We start from the raw sequence: 19292 nt of genomic DNA, 5'->3' as shown, positions 1-19292 counted from the left end.
AGCAGGTCTCTAGAAAAGTTGGGATGGGGATTCGATCGCAAAGTAAGCGCGTAATGTAGTCGAACTTAAGTGAGAGAACGTTAATGGTATATGTAACTATGTTCATTTTCGATGATAATAGCAGCAATGTTATCTAATAAACTAATAATTATCTTGATATGGGTACAATAGTCGGATACATCTTGGTGATGGAATCAATACGAGTGCATTAAGCAGTGAGACTCAATTTGTTCTCTCAATGCATCTCATTTGAGGCGTTGAAGGTGAAGGATCAAAATAGAGAAGAAGAGGGTTGTGGTATTGGTCATGGCAAAATAGAGAAAAAGAGGGTTGATTGTAGACAAAAAGGAGGAAAGCCAAAAATTAGGTTTAGAGACATGAGAGAGGATGAGAAATTTAAGGAAAAACATGAAATATGCTCTTATACCATGATAATGAATATTTTCCCATGATTAATCTCATTATATAGATAAGAGTACAACAATTATATCGGTTATACACAATAAGGCCATGGGAAAATAAATATACATCAATATATTATAATACGGGTGTTACTAAAAACCAATAATTTGACATGTATGTGTGAGTGTAGGTATGAGGAACAAATGGCACATCATTGCAAGTTTATTTAAATTTCCCCTTATAGTACGATAACAAAATGAAATGTATTAATTGATTATTTTTCAAATTATATCATACCATTTAAAACATAAAATGGTAATATACTTCTATTTTTAGTAAATTATATTTAGGAAGGTGGAGATGATTATTGTAGATGATGAAAGGATGAAAGGTCACCTACGAAGAAAGTAGATTGATAATGTGATGATAGACTTTAAAGAGTTAGATCTTTCTAAGAACATGACCTCGTATAGGAGCGCGTAGAGGCATATGATCAAGGTAGTGGAGTAATATAATAGTTCTTTATGTCTAACCTATGTTTCTACCTGTTGCCTAGACATTTATCCCAATTTATTGTTTGCTTATATCTTCTAGTATTCACCTCAAGTGATGTGCCAACATTTGTTCCACGCTTCGTTCCTAGTATTTGCAGTGGCGGACCTTAGTGGAGCATTGGGGGTCCCGGACCACTGCTCAATTCCCGGCACGTAGTGTAATTTTTTTTTCTATTAGGTGCACCGACTTGAAATACGAGGGACAACCCTACTAAAAGAGTTTGCGTCTGCCACTGAGTATTTGTATAATTTATTGTGATAAGTAGCCCTTTCCGGTTGATTTTTGTTTGTTCGTCTCATCCTATGAGCCTGCCCATTTGTTTCCATGTAAGTGTTAGATGTATTTGCTCTAGTGTACATGTGTACTCCTTCCTTATTCTTTACTAATTATTTACAATGTTGTGTGTATTCTACCTCTAAAACTACATGTTTTCCATTTGTGCTATTTATACATTGACCTTGATATGTTTAAGTTATTTAACTATTCGTTTTTCTTGTTTTGTTTGACCATGGACTTGAAATTATTATGCATGAAATCTTATTTGAGTACGCATGCTCTTTGTCATTTCCACTGCATCGTATCTTTTTTCTTTTGTTTCATTTCTTCCTTTGTTTTTTTTTTCCACTTTTTCTTTTTATTTGTCGGATATCTTATTTGGAAAAAGTTAAGGTTGCCTACCATCTTACTCCCCTTACCCCGTTTTTATAGGATTTTCTTTTTGTTATATTTTGATGCAAATTAATTATTCAATTGTATTTTCCTAAATTTTAAGCAATATAGTAAAAGTTGTTTTTGCAACGTATTATTCTACAACTTTGTTTTAAACTACAAAAAACTAATTCCTCGAATTTCTTTCATCAACATTGGAGCACAATTCCTCCTTTCTTTTTCACCTTTAGTTACATTACACCATATATTCACATCTTAAAATATATCATTTTTACCATAATGGAGTATGCTGTTAAATCTTAATGATATTTCATCGGAAAACCCCTATTTTACAACAAATATCTCTTACAGATACAATTTACAAACATCATCAATTGCATACATACTGATATAGATCAGTCTTTCCATGCTCTAATTAAACAAACGTTACACAAATTACAAACATACATGAATACAACAAAATAATCATAACATACCTAAGAAATTCCAATACCTGCCACCTTCGAAAAGATGAAAATCCAAGGAGGAGCAGCAACAAAGAATGAAATAATATCTGTGGAATTAAACCAAAACACCCAAATCAGGACAATTCAAACAATTATTTATAAATAAATAAATACCACAATAATGTAACTAACTAAATTACCATTCTCATTTTTTGGAATCATAAATCAGATCCTTCTAGTCTTCTTTGAGTTTGACACTTGTTCTGCTTCAGAAGTTTTTGATATTCTCTTGGAGGACCTTGTTCGTCCTGAATCTTCTTGTTGCTCTTTTGAAGAATCGGGTTCCTTTTTAATTGAAAAAAGTAGTCAAAACTAAAGTAATTTGTATTAAAGTTTTATGTTTATCATCTAAGTTATGTTATGTTTGCTTGTGTATAAAAACAGTTAAACACTCTTGTAGCTCTCAATAAACTGGAACAAAGCAATTCTTCTGGTCTTAAAACCTTTATTTGGTTTCTTTAAAAACCAGACCAACATAAGGATTATATATATATATATAAATCTATATATATATTGTTAATTTTGTAGCATTGAATACCTCATTTATTGCTTCTGCAATTGTATTATTAGACCTCAAGCTTCTTCGAACGGGAACCACTTGTTCTTCTTTTTTCTAAAAATAAAAAACAATTAAATCAAATGTCGCATATTACTAAAAAAAAAACATTCAGTTTTTTGCAAGCGGTTTAACCACTAATTCCCTCAACTTTTCCCAATCAAACCATAAAGGTTTATCAGGTTTCACTAGTAATTTTCCGAATTTACCATTTTAAGTTTTTAGCTTCTTATATCATGTCAAAATGGTTAAATTAAAAAAAATATATCAGAAACTTTTATGGTTTCATGGGAAAAAAAATAAGGTATAAGTGGTTAAACTGCAAAATTTACCCAAAGACATAATAGTTTTCTCTATAATTTGTGCCCTCATTTGTTCTATAAAAATGTAGGGGTACCTTTGGAATTGGAGTTGTCTCTTGTTTCTTGATGCTAGACCTTAATCCTTGTCTCACTGGTCTCTTCTTCTCAGTTTTCTCAACACCTTGTAATGGTTTTTGTGGTTGACTTTTTTCTACAACGCCTTCTTGTATTGGTTTTTGTGGTTGACTTGTTCCTACAACGCCTTCTTTTAATGTTGTTTGTAGTTGACTCTTTTCTACAACACCTTCTTGTAATGGTTTTTGTGGTTGACTTTTTCCTACAACGCCTTCTTTTGATGGTGTTTGTGATTGACTTTTTCCTACAACACCTTCTTTTAATGGTGTTTGTGGTTGACTTCTTCCTACAATGCCTTCTTGTAATGGTTTTTCTGGTTGACTTTTTCCTACAACACCTCCTTGTAATGGCTTTTCCGGTTGACTTTTTACTACAATGCCTTCTTGGAATGGTTTTTGTGGTTGACTTTTTCTTACAACACCTTCTTGTAATGGCTTTTCTGGTTGACTTTTTCCTACAACACCTTCTTGTAATGGCTTTTCTGGTTGACTTTTTCCTACAACACCTTCTTGTAATGGCTTTTCTGGTTGACTTTTTCCTACAACACCTTCTTGTAATGGCTTTTCTGGTTGACTTTTTCCTACAACGCCCTCTTGGAATAATTTTTCTGGTTGACTTTTTCCTACAACACCTTCTTGTAATGGCTTTTCTGGTTGACTTTTTCCCACAACACCTTCTTGCAATGATTTTTCTGGTTGACTTTGTCCTACAACACCTTCTTGTAATGGCTTTTCTGGTTGAATTTTTCCTACAACACCTTCCTTTAATGGTGTTTGTGGTTGACTTTTTCCTACAACACCTTCTTTTAATGGTGTATTTGGTTGACTTTTTCTTACAACACCTTCTTTTAATGGTGTTTGTGGTTGACTTTCTCCTACAACATCTTCTTGTAATGGTTTTTCTGGTTGACTTTTTCCTACAACACCTTTCTTCAATGGTGTTTTTCGTTGTCTTTTTCCTACAACACCTTCTTTTAATGGTGTTTGTGGTTGACTTTTTCCTACAACACCTTCTTTTAATGGTGTTTGTGGTTGACTTTTTCCTATAACACCTTCTTTTGATGGTGTTTTTCGTTGTCTTTTTCTTACAACACCTTCTTTTAATGGTGTTTGTGGTCGACTTTTTCCTACAACAGTGTCATCTTGGGATCTTCTTTCAACCTTCATTAAACCTAGTACGACTTTAAGAACTGGCTTTCTGGGTTTAGATTCTTTACGTTTGGGTTGCAGTTCAGATGTTATTACAGTTTCTTCGTTTTTTACATCACCTTGTTCTTCTTTCTCATTCACTTTGTTTAGTTGTTCTTCTTGATTTCCATCTTCAAAAACTTCAACTTCTATTTGTGGATCAATTTGTTCATCGGTTTCCATCACAACTACTCCACTTTCTTTCTGATTTACTTCTGTTTCTTGTTCTTCATGTTGAGGTTGCTCTTTGGTTGACTCATTTTTCAACAAATCTTGACAACAAGATTCAAGTTCCTCATTAGTCCTTTCGACACATTGTTCTTGTGGAATCATTGGTTCTTGATTTACTTCTGACTCTTGTTCTTCATGTTGAGGTTGCTCTTCGGTTGACTTATTTTTCAGACAATCTTGACCAAAAGATTCAAGTTTTTCATTAGTCTCTTCAACACATTGTTCTTGTAGATGAATTGGTTGTTGATTGACTTCTGTTTGTTGTTCCTCATTAGTCCTTTCAACACATTGTTCTTGTGGAATTATTGGTTCTTGATTTGCTTCTGATTCTTGTTCTTCATGTTGAGGTTGCTCTTCAGTTGACTCATTTTTCAACAAATCTTGACCACAAGATTCAAGTTTTTTATTAGTCTCTTCAACACACTGTTCTTGTAGATGAATCGGTTGTTGATTGACTTCTGTTTCTTGCTCCTCATGTTCAACATTTCTCACTACTCTTTCTTCTTCATGTTTTATACATTCAACATACTCATCTACTTCATCACCATCACTATTGATGACATCATCAGACTGTTGTTGATATTCCTCTTTTACCCCTACCCTCTGTTCCTCACTAACACTATTTCTCCTTCTTCCTGATCGCCTCAATCCTACCACTTCTCCCTTCTTTTTTCCATCACTATCATCTTCTTCAACCTCCATATCTGTAGCTTCATTTTGATCTGAAGTTACTTGAATCATCATGGGTTTTCTACCCCTACCCCTACCCCTACCCCTACCCCTACCTCTACCCCTACCCCTACCCCTACCTCTACCCCTACCCCTACCCCTACCCCTGACCTGAACAATCTTAACCCTTCTACCCTTCTTTCTCTCCCTCTTTTTCTTTTTGTGTTTTCTGTGAGGAAGGCCCAAACCCATGCTAGAGCTGGATGAAGTGGGGCTAGGCCAATCACTATCTGATGAGGAGCTAGAAGAAGGACTTGAAATGGAGCTTGAAGTTGAAGATGAGCTGGGTAGAGAGCGTAAATATGTTCTATCATGTGTCATGACGATTTTGCCCTTCATGTGAAGATCTCTGATGTGATGATTTAGGATTGTAGCATGTGCCCATGGTAATTCATGGTATTCCTTCTTAATGAAGTTGGAAATGGCTTCCTCACTTGAACCACCTTCTGTGTTTAACTCCCAAAGTGCTGTTAGTATCATCTGTAACACAACCACAAAACAATAAATATACAAATTAGTAACAAGCCATCTATAAGATTCATTAATAAAGTAAGAACTAAAAAGTCACCTAAGATCAACAAATTTCTATTTGCACCTTTATCCTCTACCTCTAAATATATCTGAGTGTGAACTGTGAACAAACGAAATGTGCATTTATTCTATGTTCTGTGTTGATAAGGGGAAGGGTGCTGCATTATGTAATCACCATAATTTGATCTTATCTGATCTCTTTTTTTTTTTCTTTGTGGTTGTTTTTTGTCTACCTTCTGTGATACCCTAGGGTAAGGTCATCTCCTACTTATTGTTTCATCTAACTGAAAACAATGAAGAACAAGATTCCAAACAACTGAGTATCAACTTAACTGTAAACACGAATTCCATTCCTTCCTCCTAATGTCACAGTTCCCAAAGGCATTCCCCCAATATATTAGTGGTTAATGTTATTTTCTACACAAGATAAGATCAGAATTTGAGCACAAAATCTCTTCAATCTCAGTTCGAGGGCTTAGCACATCAAATAACAATCCCTCATTCCCTCCTTCGAAAAAGTTTCAAGCTTCTGGACATTTGCTGTCTGATTTTCAAAACGATAGACACTACATTCCAGATTTAATACCAACATTATTATATTCGGAACACCTGTTCCACATACTTAATGCAAAATTTTCCTTGTAAATGCTGAACTTTCATACCTGAATTTGAGAAGTAACCCCCCAGAATAACCAAAAGTAAACATCTATAAACGGAGGTCGAACAGGCATGCATTTGAGCAAATAATGTAAGATCATCCAAAGAATTGAAATTGAGCATCATAATAACGACTTACATCGGCATAAGGAGGGTGATCGGGGACGCGAGGCTCATCCGGGAAAATATCATCTAAGCGTCGTTCGATAAGCGATTGATTATCTGGTAATAATCTCTCGGTGAGCTTCGACACCAGTGCCTTGAAGTTATTCGTGTTTCCGTTCATACTCGGGTCGTCTTTCTGGTAACAATCGACGGGCGATGCATCGATTATTGCAGTAGGAGTGTGAGGGTTCTGCGGTGGCGGTGGCGGTGGTGGGGGAGATTTTTCTGGTAACGGTGGTGGAATGTAGGTGGGGTCCATAGTTGTTGAGTGAGATAGAAAAAATGGAAAAGCTCGGGGAAAGTGTTGAACTTATGTTGACCGGTGAATGGAGCTCCGTTGCATTAGATGGGTCCCACCAATACTATTATGTCAACAGCAACACGGCAGCTGCAATTTATGCCGTGTTGTTTTAACGTAAAATGCTAAATATATTTGAGTAAATTACATGCAGTTAATTCGTTTGTATTTTTATTCAAGTTTTGAATTGAAAGAGTGATATGGGTGGTTTTCATGGTTTTGAAATGCATCACTCCCCCACAGTTAGCCAGTGGTAAAATGACATTTTCGCTCCTATTAGAGGTGGGTTGTAGGTTGGGAATAGATATTTGGGTTCAAACTTCATGTTTTGTTAGGGGTTATGTGTTGCGAAAATCACTTATCATATTAATTATTTTTGTTGTTTTGTTCATATTTATGTAATTTTTTATACATTTGATCATTTAATTTGTTATATGTGTTCATATATTGTCATTGTCACCGGCAGGACCTGTCCATAGATTTTCGATGCCCTGGGCGAAAAGTTGTAAATTTGCCCCCATGGAATAGAATTTCTTAAAAACCATATCACCAAAGTTTCTACATAGAAAACTTATAAGCAAGTCTTTTTATTTAAGACAAAAGTACTAAGTTTTTTAGAACCTCAAAAACAAAATTCATAGAAAAAACAGATCGGACTAGCTAAAGAACAAAGATTACAAGAAACAAACATTACACTAACAATAGACAAACATTTGAAAGCTTCAAAGTTACATTAAAGTAACAAATAAAAAAATGAAAAGCAACACCAAAGCAAAACCACAACCAAATGAAACATGTGGAATTAGGATAATTGTAAATGAAACATGTGAAATTAGGATAATTGTAGAAGATCTTACAATTTAGAGCAACTCCTAATCACTAAAAATGGAATCAACAACATCATCAAAAACATTAAAATGTATTAAGGATCTCAACGAAAAATTGCAACTTTGTGGAACAAGACACCCCAAAAATAGCAATGAACTTTGTAAATCCACCTTAAAGTAGCAACAAACTTCCAGAAAAACCAAAACATATCAAAGTCTTATCATCTCATGATAAAGCCCATGCTTTCAAATTAAAAATGATAACATCAACAACAACCAAGCTTCACCGACACCCCCAAAAATGCAATGAACTCCTTATAATCTATCCAATCAGCAACAAAAACCATTGCCCTTGTTTACATAAGTACCTTTACATGTGGGTCTAACATTAACATGAACACAAAGAGCATGATCCAAACATATGTAGTTGAGCTCCATTTTATACACGATAGTTTGTCAACAAAAAACCAAAATAATAGCATATGTTTACTAAAAAAGTTAGAAGAACAAAATACTTAGACAAACAATTTAAATCCTAAAACCAAAAAATTAAAGTCAAACTACTCAAAAATCAGAATGCTGGAGTGTTTTCAATTTTTAATAATAAGTAATGAGTAATGAAGAACAAAACTTAAATCCTACAAACAATATGCTAACGTGAGGAGCTTTGAAACTGGTCGTCCCATACCTTCTGCCTGTGCTCACCATTGGAATCCCATAATAAATTAGCCATAACACTTTTCATCTTAGAAATCCGGGGGAGACCGCACTGCCAAGGTATGTATAGGAATAGGAAGGAGAGGCTAGAAAAGGCAGGGGCTCTCCATCTCTAGGAAGATTGTGTCCAGGATCTGGTAATCTAAAGCCTTGTCACCAAAAACCTTCCCCGATTGACAGAACGTTCCGCTACTGACACTTGAAAAAGCTGCTTCTTAGTTGAAAAAAAAATTATTGGTGGACCAGAAAGAAATTATTGACCTTGGAGAACAAAGTGGCGAACGGGTGCGTAACGCGTGGGCGTAGGAATTGCCCTTAACTGTCCGGAAGGCTGAAATAGCTTTCTCGGGAGCCGGATTGGTTTGCTTAGCAAACGTACAAAGTGGACGATCATAACCTCTGAGCTCAAAGATGGGTAAAGCCAAAGCCTTTAGCGACTAGCCTGACCTTTTCCTCCTAAGAGGAATCTGTGAAGTGCCCCATAAGCTATAAGGGCGAGCTATATGTATCAATTCCGTGAGCAGCGATTCATCCCGCTTTGGAGAAACCTCCTTCATTCTACCTCTTGCCATTGTCTTTTCAGTACCTTGGTTAGCTTCCTAATGATGCGATGGGTCCTAATCAATGTGATTGGCATAGTTCACTTTTAGCCCCAGCAACATATAGCAGTTGCATTTGACCGAGTTGAAGCAACAGATCCAACCAATCACATTTGAGGAAGGAAATGCTTAAATTAAAAATATATTTCATTGAGTATTGACCAAATCACTGAACTATTGAAAACATATATTATAAACACTATTAGTATGTGAAAAATGAAGCAAACAAAACATAAATTAGTTTATGAAAAACAGAATTCAGGATTCAGAATCAGAAATCAAGTAAACTATCAACTAGAAAATCAGAATATAAAAATCAAAACCCAAGAAAGAGAACGAGAAACTCAAAAATCGACACTCCAGAATTTTCACTGATAGTAGATTAGGTCGAAATCAAAATCAAAATCAGAATTAGAATATCTCATAGCTATATCAGAAATAGGAAATCCAAAAGCTTGATACCAGTTGAAATAAAAAAATCAGGTGTCTGATTTAGGGATTAAGGAAGAAGTCGAGAAGAATATAGCAATATCATTAATCGGAATCAGAAGTGTTTATATTCCAATTCCTCGTCTTATGTCCGACTCCTCGATTTCGATTTAGGCATGCAATAGTTAGATTACCAAGATGACCCCAGAAAAGCCGCTTAATTCTCGTTCTTGCGAATGTACGTACCGATAAGAGGAACTGAAAATTTGATGCCCCCAAACTCATTGATGCCCTGGGCTATGACCCAGCTCGCCCGCCCCTCGGGTCGACCCTGGTCACCGGCTATAGCAGGTGACAATGGTAATATGTGAACAAATTAACAAGTTAAATGGTTAAATATGTACAAAAAAAGAAAGTTGTCTAAACGTGAACAAAACGAAAAGTTAATTAGCCTAATAAATCATTTTCCCTACTTTTAATAATGATTTTATTTTTTCATATTTGTTTGTATTATTTTTTTCAAATGTTATTTTTAAAATATCCATAATTTTCTAAATATTGATCAATTTTAAACTTTACCTTTTAATTAATAAATATGCTTTTGTTTTGTGAAATATTTTATATAGTCTCTTATATTTTTTTTTCTTTTGTTTTTAAGCATATATAATATTTTTAAAGCAAATAATATCTAACAAGAAAATTAAATATGTAACAAAAAATATGGAGGGCCTTTTAAAAAAATAAAAAGAAAATATTACTTAGCAAATAAAAAACAAAAAAAAAATCTATGTAATGTAAATGTTTTAAAATTATTCCAATTTTTTAATATTTTTTAATTAGAAGTTTATAAATTGTTAATTTTTGTATAACGTTTTAAACTAGTATTTAACGAAAATATTTTAAAATGTTATAAAAAAATATCAAATTATCATATAAAATCTGTAAAACACTTTAAAATGATTATAAAAGAAACTTTAGAAATAAATGTATGAAAGTTATAAAAAAATTATATGAAAAAAAAACTTGTAAGAAAATTTTAAAACATTTATAAAATATTTGGTTTAAAAGCACTTGTATTAAAATTATATGAAAGTATAAAAAAAGTTTAAAAAAATTATAAATATAGTTTAAAACATTGTATTAGAAAAACATATAAGAAAAAAAAATCATAAAAATGTTGTAAGAAATCATGAAAAAATATAAGAAATCTATAAGAAAAAAATGTTCTCGTTTAAGTAACTTCATTTTTTTGTACCCAAGTTAAATGGTCAAATGTGTACAAAAAAAATGAAGTTACCTAAACGTGAACAAGACCAAAATGTAATTAACCTCGCAAGTCATTTTCCCGTTCTGAGAAACATAAAGAGATTTCGTTATGAGCGAAAAGACTATGACATAGCTAATCGTCAAATTATCCCTTATTGTTACATTGGAAGGATTTAATTTCATGATTAAATTTGGTTTTGAAATAACATAACAGTTAAAGTGTAAAAAATTTGGAGATTAGATCAGATTTATTAATTCATTAGTGTGTTGTACATTGTTATATTATAATCTTTAATATGTACATTGTTAGCCGGGATATATACACCAAAGTCCCAATATTTTCAACGATTTGACAAGAAAGTCTTAAACTTTATTTTATTTTTTTTACAGTAAAATCTTAACTACCGGCAGTTTTTGACATGTTTACCCTTTTTTTTCTAGTTAGCCGGTAATTAGGATTTAGTGTCAAAAAATAAAGTTTAAGACTTTTCTTGTCAAATTGTAAATTAGGACTTTACTGTCAACAAAACAAAGTTTAGGATTTTCTTGTCAAATCGTTGAAAATATTAGGACTTTAGTGTATAGTCTTCGTTTTCCTAGAAACAAATAATTTTATCAGCCTTGTGAGACCCAATTCCTATCCTAAGAACTTTTCATTGTGATTTTCGTCACAACACCGCTATTTTTCTTACCATCATCATTTCTACCTTGTTATAATCACGAGCAAGGGCAACAAATGAGAGAGAGAGAGAGAGAGAGAAATAAAGAAAGAGAGAGGGTGAGAAGACTTGTAAAGTTTTCTTCTTGGTTCACCACCAAATCTTGAACTGAAAAGAAGGGACACATTGTACAAACACAAACAACACACTCCTACTCAAAAGGGTGTGAATATGGAGAAGGGGTAAGAAGGGTAGTTTCGTCTTTTCAGCTTTCTTAGTTCTCTATTGTTAAGACTGCAAAAAGCCAACACAACCCTGATTTCTTAGTTCTCTATTGCTACACTAAAGTCTCAATATTTTCAATAATTTGACAAGAAAGTCTTAAACTTTATTTTTTTGACAGTAAAACCCTGATTACCGGCTAACCGGCAAAAAAAGGTAAGCGTGTCAAAAACTGCTGGTAGTTAGGACTTTACTATCAAAAAAATAAAGTTTAGGATTTTCTTGTCAAATCGTTGAAACTATTGGGACTTCAATGTATATATCCCTTGTTAGCCTGAGAGTAGCTATAATTACTTTGTATTTAAACACTTCTAAATGAATGAAATATTTATCATAATATATTCCACATTACATGGTATCAAAAACTACTTTTATTGGAAATAGTATCCACAATGACTCGGCAATATTACTATTAATAGTAGTCTTTTTGGGTTACACGCAAAGATAGATTTTAGCAACAAATGACATGAAATTTTATTGGGTCTAGTTTGTTAATTAATTAATAAGAAACATGTAGACTGATAGGGTTTAAGTGTAAATTTCTTTTAGGATAATTACTAAACTTATTGATAATTAATTAGAGGTGACCATGTAATTATCTCATAAGGGTTCAAAACCTTTCCCTATAAATAGAGCAGCCTTAGGAACTAAATGTAAGTGATTTCTAACCCTAAAATCGGATATCGTTTCATCACTCTCGAAAACCTCCGAAAACCTTGATTATGTTGTGCGTCGGTGATGGCAGAACACTAATCATTTAGGGTTCAGAGCTTTGCGATTCAAGATGATTGTCAAGGTTGTTGGTCTGTCTTCCTTAAGTGCGACTAGAAAAGAGGATTTCCAGTTTGGGTTCTTTATGTAAGAACTTGAAATTTAGAGAAGGTTGACTTTTAGTCAAATATTGACCGAAATGGTAAAATATTCAACTGTAAGAAAGATATGAGATTACGAAGTTGTGACTACATGAAAATGGATAATAAGAGTTGAAGTCACTTAGAAAATGTTAGATAAGTAAGTTGAAGAGAAAGAATACATGAGAAGATGCATTTTTGTTCAAAAGGGTAAAAAGGGAATTTTATGCTTTTTTGTCCAACTTTGTGACTTAATAGATTAAGACTCATATTAAGTTAGTGAGTTATGACTTAACAGATTTTTAAAGTATGTTCACACTTTCTCGTGGATATAAATATCATAGAAATGGGTAAGAAGTGAAGAAGTTATGAAGGTTAGAAGTTAGGAAAAAAATCTCCCAAAGCTGGAATGAAATTAGCTAAGAGTCGTTGCCAAGCAGTTACCACGTGGCGGTACATAGCTCACCACGCGCGTGGTAAGAGTTATGATGGATTCAGACGTGTTCTTCTCATAGAGAAAGAAATAGCAATGTAATTTTCCCCGCAACACGATGGCCAAAGTAGGATGCTATTGGAGAAGGCACCACGACTTGGCAAAAGGCTGACCACGACTAAAAAGCTCACACTACGACGTAATGAATAGATGTCACAACGCGGCGTCGACGATTTTAAGTCGGGTTCTAACCTGTTAGAGCCTCATTTCTGAATCAAAACACCCCAATCAGTTGTGAGTTAAATGCTGGAAATTTTGATGTTGGAATGAAGGAAAGAGAAGCTAGAGATGGAGCTTGATAAGGATTTTCATCCTCTCTCTAATAAGGTAAGATTTCTATATTTTGTTAAAATGTTTGATTAGAGTAGATTAGTTGAATAGATCAACCTATAGCTTGATTATGATATTAATGGAAGTGTGTAGATGCTTTAATCAAACTTAGAAAGTGATTTCCATGATGAAATCTATGTATGTGAAGTTAGGGTTTAAAACCCTAACTAATAAGAGTATGAATTGATGCATTATAAGAGATTGTAATGAAATAGGTATTATGAGATTCTTGATTCATTAATTGGATGAGATTAAGAAATAAAGAATGAAAAGATAGAATTATGATCCATTAAGTGGTTGTGGTAACTTACAGAGTCAAAGGCTCTTAATAGGCTAAGACAAGTATTAAGATGGTTGCATATATGTATGAATAAGCCTAAGAGCAAAGATGGATTAAGATGCATCAATGACTGAGTAGAGGGGAATGGGACAGTTAGTCTTCACTAACTAATAAGGTGAGTTATTACTCTCCCTCTCTATATAACTCACCTTATCAGTTAGTCTTCACTAACTGATAATGTGAGTTATATAGAAAGGGAGAGTAATAACTCACCTTATTAGTTAGTTATATAGAGGGTGAGTTATATATATATATATATATATATATATATATATATATATATATATATATATATATGAGAATTTAGAGGCACTAAGGGAATATTCCCAAGTAATGAGATGAAGATGGATTAAGAGTATACGTACAAGAACATGTATTAGAGCATGTACATATATTAAGAGGATACATGAGGTATGCGCACGATACATGTAGCAGAGCATGTATGTATACCTAGAATATGTAAGTTTAGATGAGATAGGTATTTGCTAAATACCTAAGAGATAGAATAAATACTTAGAAAATGATTATATGTAGTATAATCATAAGGTTAAGTATGTATGTCTAGACATTGTTGGTATTGTGTAGAATACCAATATGTTAGTAGAATAGATGGAGATTAAGTACTTAATGAGTTAAGTACTAGAAGAGAAAGATTAAAAGGTCTCTTGATAAGACAAGAGGTAAAGGTTCCTTCGAGGACAAGTGATATAGGTTCCTTTGAGGAAAAGAAACATGTTTGTTTTTAGCAAAGATTCTGATATTGTTAGTGGGATGTTGTCCCATTAGAGTATGATATGAAATGTAAGTGTTGGGTCTAGATGAGAACAAAGTGTTGCGACACTGGAGATGAGCATAGAGAAGAGAAAGAGTAGAGTAGAGATAGAGTGAAGAAGAGATAGGAAAGAGAACAGAGTAAGAGGTTGTTTGTTTTTTTTAGAAAAACTTCTCCATACCACTTTTTATTGTGCAACGCAACACACGAGCAACACTTGTCATCTCGCAGTAGTTGGTTTTTTGAAAATCTTCGGACTACAAAACCTCTGTGTGTATTATGCTTCAAACAACACTTAACTTGCCTCTTCAAACCTCTTCAACTTTCATTTTTTCCAAGTAATTTTTTTAGAAATTTGGTATAACTTTACTTTTCTTTAAACTTTGATTTTTTTATTTAAAAAAACTATAATTTACGAATTTGATACAATTTCTTTTTATAGTTTCCATAACTATTACAATTTGACTTTTTTTTTAAAAAAATACTTTATTATTTTTTTTAATTTTTTTTACCGTTTCTTTTAATAATATTTTCAATTTCGATTGCATTTTTTTTAACATGTCTGATTCTTTTACAAATTTTTCTAAACATTGTTTGCAATATTTTATTAAATTTTTTTTATAATTTTCCTTTTTTATGCTCTTTAAAATTACTTTTTTTTCTATAAAAATTGATAGCTTCTTTTACATTTTTTAGATTTTTTTAGAAATTTTATATTTTTTACATGTTCTTTTTAGTATTCTTTCAATGTTTTAAGATTAGAATTTTTAAAATTTCAGTGTTGAGAACTATTTTTAGTTTGTAAAATCAGTTTATTTAAATTTCAGTTTATTGCAGCAGCCTGCAGATGTTAAAAAGCAAACATGTTTATTATTACAGGCTGCAACTGTTTGGTCCACCTCTTCTGTTGCAAAGGGTTGTAGAGGAGGTCCGCAAACTTCATGAAACTTTTCTTCGAAAAAACAAACAACACGTAAGAGTTAGAGCAGAGAAAAGACAGTGTTAGAGGTGGTTTGCAGACTTCATGAATCTTTGCTTCGAAATAACAAACAAACAACACCTTCATGAATCTTCTTCTCAAGCTCTTCTCATACTCTGTCTATGTCTCTAACACTATATATACTCTATCTATGTCTCTAACATTGTCTTTTCTCTGCTCTAACTCTTATGAATCTTTGCTTCGAAAAAACAAACATCACCTAAGAGTTAGAGTAGAGAAGAGACAATGTTAGAGACAGAGACATAGTATGAGAAAAGCCTGGGAAGAGGCTAAGAAAGAGTATGAGATGAGATAGATGAAAGATAAGGAATAATCGTGTATGTTATTAGAGAAAGAGTTGGATGATAGAGTATGAGAAAAGAAGAAATATGAAAGATAAGAAAAGATAGAAGAATAACTCACCAGACACAACTCTGATATTACGTAGATGTTATGTTTTGCAGGTTCAGGTAGTTGTAGCTAGACCTAGCAATTTCAGACACGAAGACACGGATCTGTGAGAGACACGATACGACACGAATACACCTTAAAAATTGAGATAAAGCTTATTTCTCATCGTGTAATTGTATCGTATCAAATTCGTGGTTGACGCGTTTTCATGACACGGATACACGAATTGTCAGGTCTAGTTGTAGCCATAGTACCATAAGAGAAGATAAGAGCACAAGGAAGATTAGATAGTATGTTACTATTTATGTATTTTCCTTATTGTTCTAATTTGTATGTAAGATTTTATTGTAAACTCGTGACTATTCCTAGGATGTAAAGGTTTTAACTAGAGTATAATTTCTCCCCTTTAGATAAAACTTTGATATACCTTTAGATTAGATATATAGAAATCCAGGTTGTTACACTTTACATACTCTCTCCATCAAGAACTAGAAAGTTTTCAAAGGACTTAAAGTGTATGATTTTCATATTTCTATGTTGTTTTTAGTTGCATTAGATTTGGTTGAACATCGATCCTCTAGTGAATTATGGGATTGTGATTTCATTGCTTCCGTTCCGCCTTTGTTGCCTCTTTTATTTTTATGTTTGTATCCCATAACCCCAAAAATGGTATCAAAGCCATTTGTCCACCATTTTTGTATTAGATTTCCAATTTGCTTTGTGCTAACCGTATTTGCATGATAATGGATTTATAAGATCAAGGCATTATAAGTTTAAAAGTTTTAAAACCTTTTTTGCAACTAGAAAAATTATATTGAGGTTTAAGATGAAAAATGTTTCTACTTTGTCAATGTGGCGCATCGCCTTTGTGTGCGTGGCGTGTCGACAACCAGGTTCGAAAAATGAAGCATGGTGAGCATTACCTGGTCCATGACGAACTCAAATAGAGGTTGTATAATCCCGTTCCTTTTATTGTGTGTATTAATATTAGTTGTAGCACCAAAGATAGTAACTCTAGTAATTGATAAATGTTTTTGAAAGGTTTTATTTTAGTGTGATGGCTCATCATTATATCTATACAACCACTGCCCATTTATGTAAAGAAAAGTATGGATGTTAGAAATGGCCACATTGAAAAAGGATGATCTTAACGCGATTATCGGTACAATGTGGCGATTGATTTGGAAATATAAGAACGTGCTAAGCTTCATATTGGAAAATCCTAGAAAATACTACATTGTATTATGAATACAAAAGTTTTTTTCTTAAAAGATAAATTTTCTTTTGAAAATATTTTTTTAGATATGAATTGTCTTTCTAGAATATATTTAAAAATATAAGTAGTTTTTATGGAATAAAATTAAGCTGAAGCAGTTGTTTAAAATATAATGCTTTTTTGATTTTTTTTTTCATGAGTTTATTGTTTTTCATATTTTATACATCTTGTTTACATACATGTAATATAAATTATAAACTATAGCAACTTTATTACTTTAAAGATTAAATATTTATTTAATTGAATAATTAAGAGTTATTTTATATTAAAAAGGAAAAAAACAAAAAAGAATACCGAATGATAAAATCTTAAATGATATAATGCGTAAACTGCATATAAGCATATTCCCAAATTACCATAATACATTGTATTAATAGTACCAAGAACCAGAGCTGTACAATAATGTGGACGTGCCGGAGTGGTTATCGGGCATGACTAGAAATCATGTGGGCTTTGCCCGCGCAGGTTCGAATCCTGCCGTCCACGTCTTTTTATTTATGCAGTTCATATTTAAAGTTATTATGGTTAATTTGATATAAGTTTATGCTTACAAATTGAACATTATTTCACCCTTCTAAAATAGACAAAATTGCAAGAATGGTCCCTGTGGTTAGGTTGAAATTGCCATTTTGGGCCAAACAAGTTTGGACTAGCACTTATGGTCCACAGGTATTCATTTTCTTGCCACTTTGATCCAATTTACTTTAAATTCTTTTATAATGACCATTTTGCCCTTTGTTTTTAATTTTTTAGTTTATTTATTTATTTAAATAGTTTCATAATTAAAAGAAAAAGAAAAAAAACCCCTCTCTCTCTCTTAAACTCTCTCTCTCTCTCTTTCACACTCGTCTCTCTCTCTCTCTCTCTCTCTCTCTCTCTCTCTCTCTTCATTGCAGACCCTATATCTTCATCGTCCTCTTCTTCTTAAGGATATGCAGAAAAAAGAAACCCTAATTGTAATCTCCATTATCAAAAGCAACTTTGCCCATTAATCTGTATCTCAGCAAGATCCAATGGTTTTCAGACGAGCTTCTGTGAGATAAAGAGGGGAGAACCCTAATTGTTGTTCTAACTCTGAAACGAAGGTTTGTAAATGGGGGTTTCAGATCCGCCTCCTCCTAAGAATCAAAGAGCTCCATCTTTACAGACCAAAGCACAACGATGAAGACCAAACCACTGGCAACCCCTGAAAACACATACCGCCACCCCTCTTCACCACCATCCCCACCGTCTCTCGACTCTCCTGGCTCCGTCAAATGACCCTCAGGTGATCTTTAATTGAGTTTGAAGAAGGAAAGAACGCCAAATGACCCTCGGGTGAGCTTCAATCGAGTTTGAAGAAGGAAATAAGGAGACCCTATGGTTTTTAGAGGTTATCGCCATTCTCTTTTCTTTAAATCTTAGGGTTTTTAGAGGCCGCCGCTGCTAGAAACCTTAGTTTCGATCTGTATGCCGCCACCTGAAACTTTTAGGGTTAGGGTTTTGCTGCCAGAGCTTCGATATGGTGTCGTTTATCTTTTTCCGGCGGTAGTGTTCAAGCTTCCCAGCAGGAGTGAAGGTTGGGGGAGGGGTGAGGACGGTGACGTTCTTTAAACTGGAGAGAGAGAGAGGGAGGAGAGAGAGAGAGATTCCTTTCTTCTTTTTATTTTTTATTTTTTTGTTTGGAAAATAATTAAATAACAAAAAGAAAAAGCAAAAAACAAATAGAAAGGGGCAAATTCATCATTTTAAATCGTTTTGGACCAAACTCACAACAAAATGGAAACTTTTGGACCATTAGTGCTAGTCAAAACCTGTTTGGCCCAAAGTGACAATTTCCACCTAACCACAAGGACCATTCTTGCAATTTTGTCTCTAAAATATTGTGAAACCTATAATTACTATTAACTTTATTAAATTAAAGACAAAACTTCAAAAATGGTCCCTGTGGTTTTCGAAAATATCAAGTTTAGTCCCTAATTTCAAAAAACCTCACAGATGGTCCATGTGGTTTCAAAACTTTTAACATTTGGTCCTTCCGCCTAACTTCGTCAGCTTTCTACCGTTAAGTGAGGGATATTTTCGTCATTTCAACACCTAGGGACCATTTATGAGGTTTTCTATTTATTTTTTGAAAAAACATTAAATTTAAAGGGGTC

At 33.3% G+C, this 19292-nt stretch overlaps 1 protein-coding gene and 1 non-coding gene across 4 annotated transcripts; one reads left to right on the top strand and one right to left on the bottom strand.

The window, feature by feature from the left end:
* Nucleotides 1-1913: 1913 nt before the first annotated feature.
* Nucleotides 1914-6919, bottom strand: LOC111920922 (uncharacterized). Of its 3 annotated transcripts, XM_023916490.3 has the most exons (7): nucleotides 6600-6721; nucleotides 6466-6509; nucleotides 6137-6369; nucleotides 3086-5752; nucleotides 2671-2745; nucleotides 2273-2417; nucleotides 1914-2179 (listed from the first exon to the last, which is right to left on the bottom strand). In XM_023916490.3, the coding sequence occupies exons 3-6, from the start codon at nucleotides 6152-6154 to the stop codon at nucleotides 2298-2300; spliced, it is 2880 nt and encodes a 959-aa protein (XP_023772258.2). In that variant the 5' UTR covers nucleotides 6155-6369; nucleotides 6466-6509; nucleotides 6600-6721; the 3' UTR covers nucleotides 1914-2179; nucleotides 2273-2297. The 3 variants fall into 3 exon arrangements, with proteins under 3 accessions (XP_023772258.2, XP_042756128.2, XP_023772256.2); XM_042900194.2 differs by having other exon boundaries at nucleotides 6137-6509; XM_023916488.3 differs by lacking the exons at nucleotides 6137-6369; nucleotides 6466-6509 and having other exon boundaries at nucleotides 6600-6919.
* Nucleotides 6920-17558: 10639 nt separating this feature from the next.
* Nucleotides 17559-17640, top strand: TRNAS-AGA (transfer RNA serine (anticodon AGA)). The gene has a single exon. It is a non-coding gene; the product is annotated as a tRNA-Ser (tRNA).
* The last annotated feature ends 1652 nt before the right edge of the window (nucleotides 17641-19292 follow it).

Source organism: Lactuca sativa, chromosome 3, assembly GCF_002870075.4.
Source record: "Lactuca sativa cultivar Salinas chromosome 3, Lsat_Salinas_v11, whole genome shotgun sequence".
In the NCBI taxonomy this organism is placed as follows: Eukaryota; Viridiplantae; Streptophyta; class Magnoliopsida; order Asterales; family Asteraceae; genus Lactuca; species Lactuca sativa.
The sequence above is the reverse complement of the archived record's forward strand: the minus strand, read 5'-3'. Positions and strand labels throughout refer to the sequence as shown.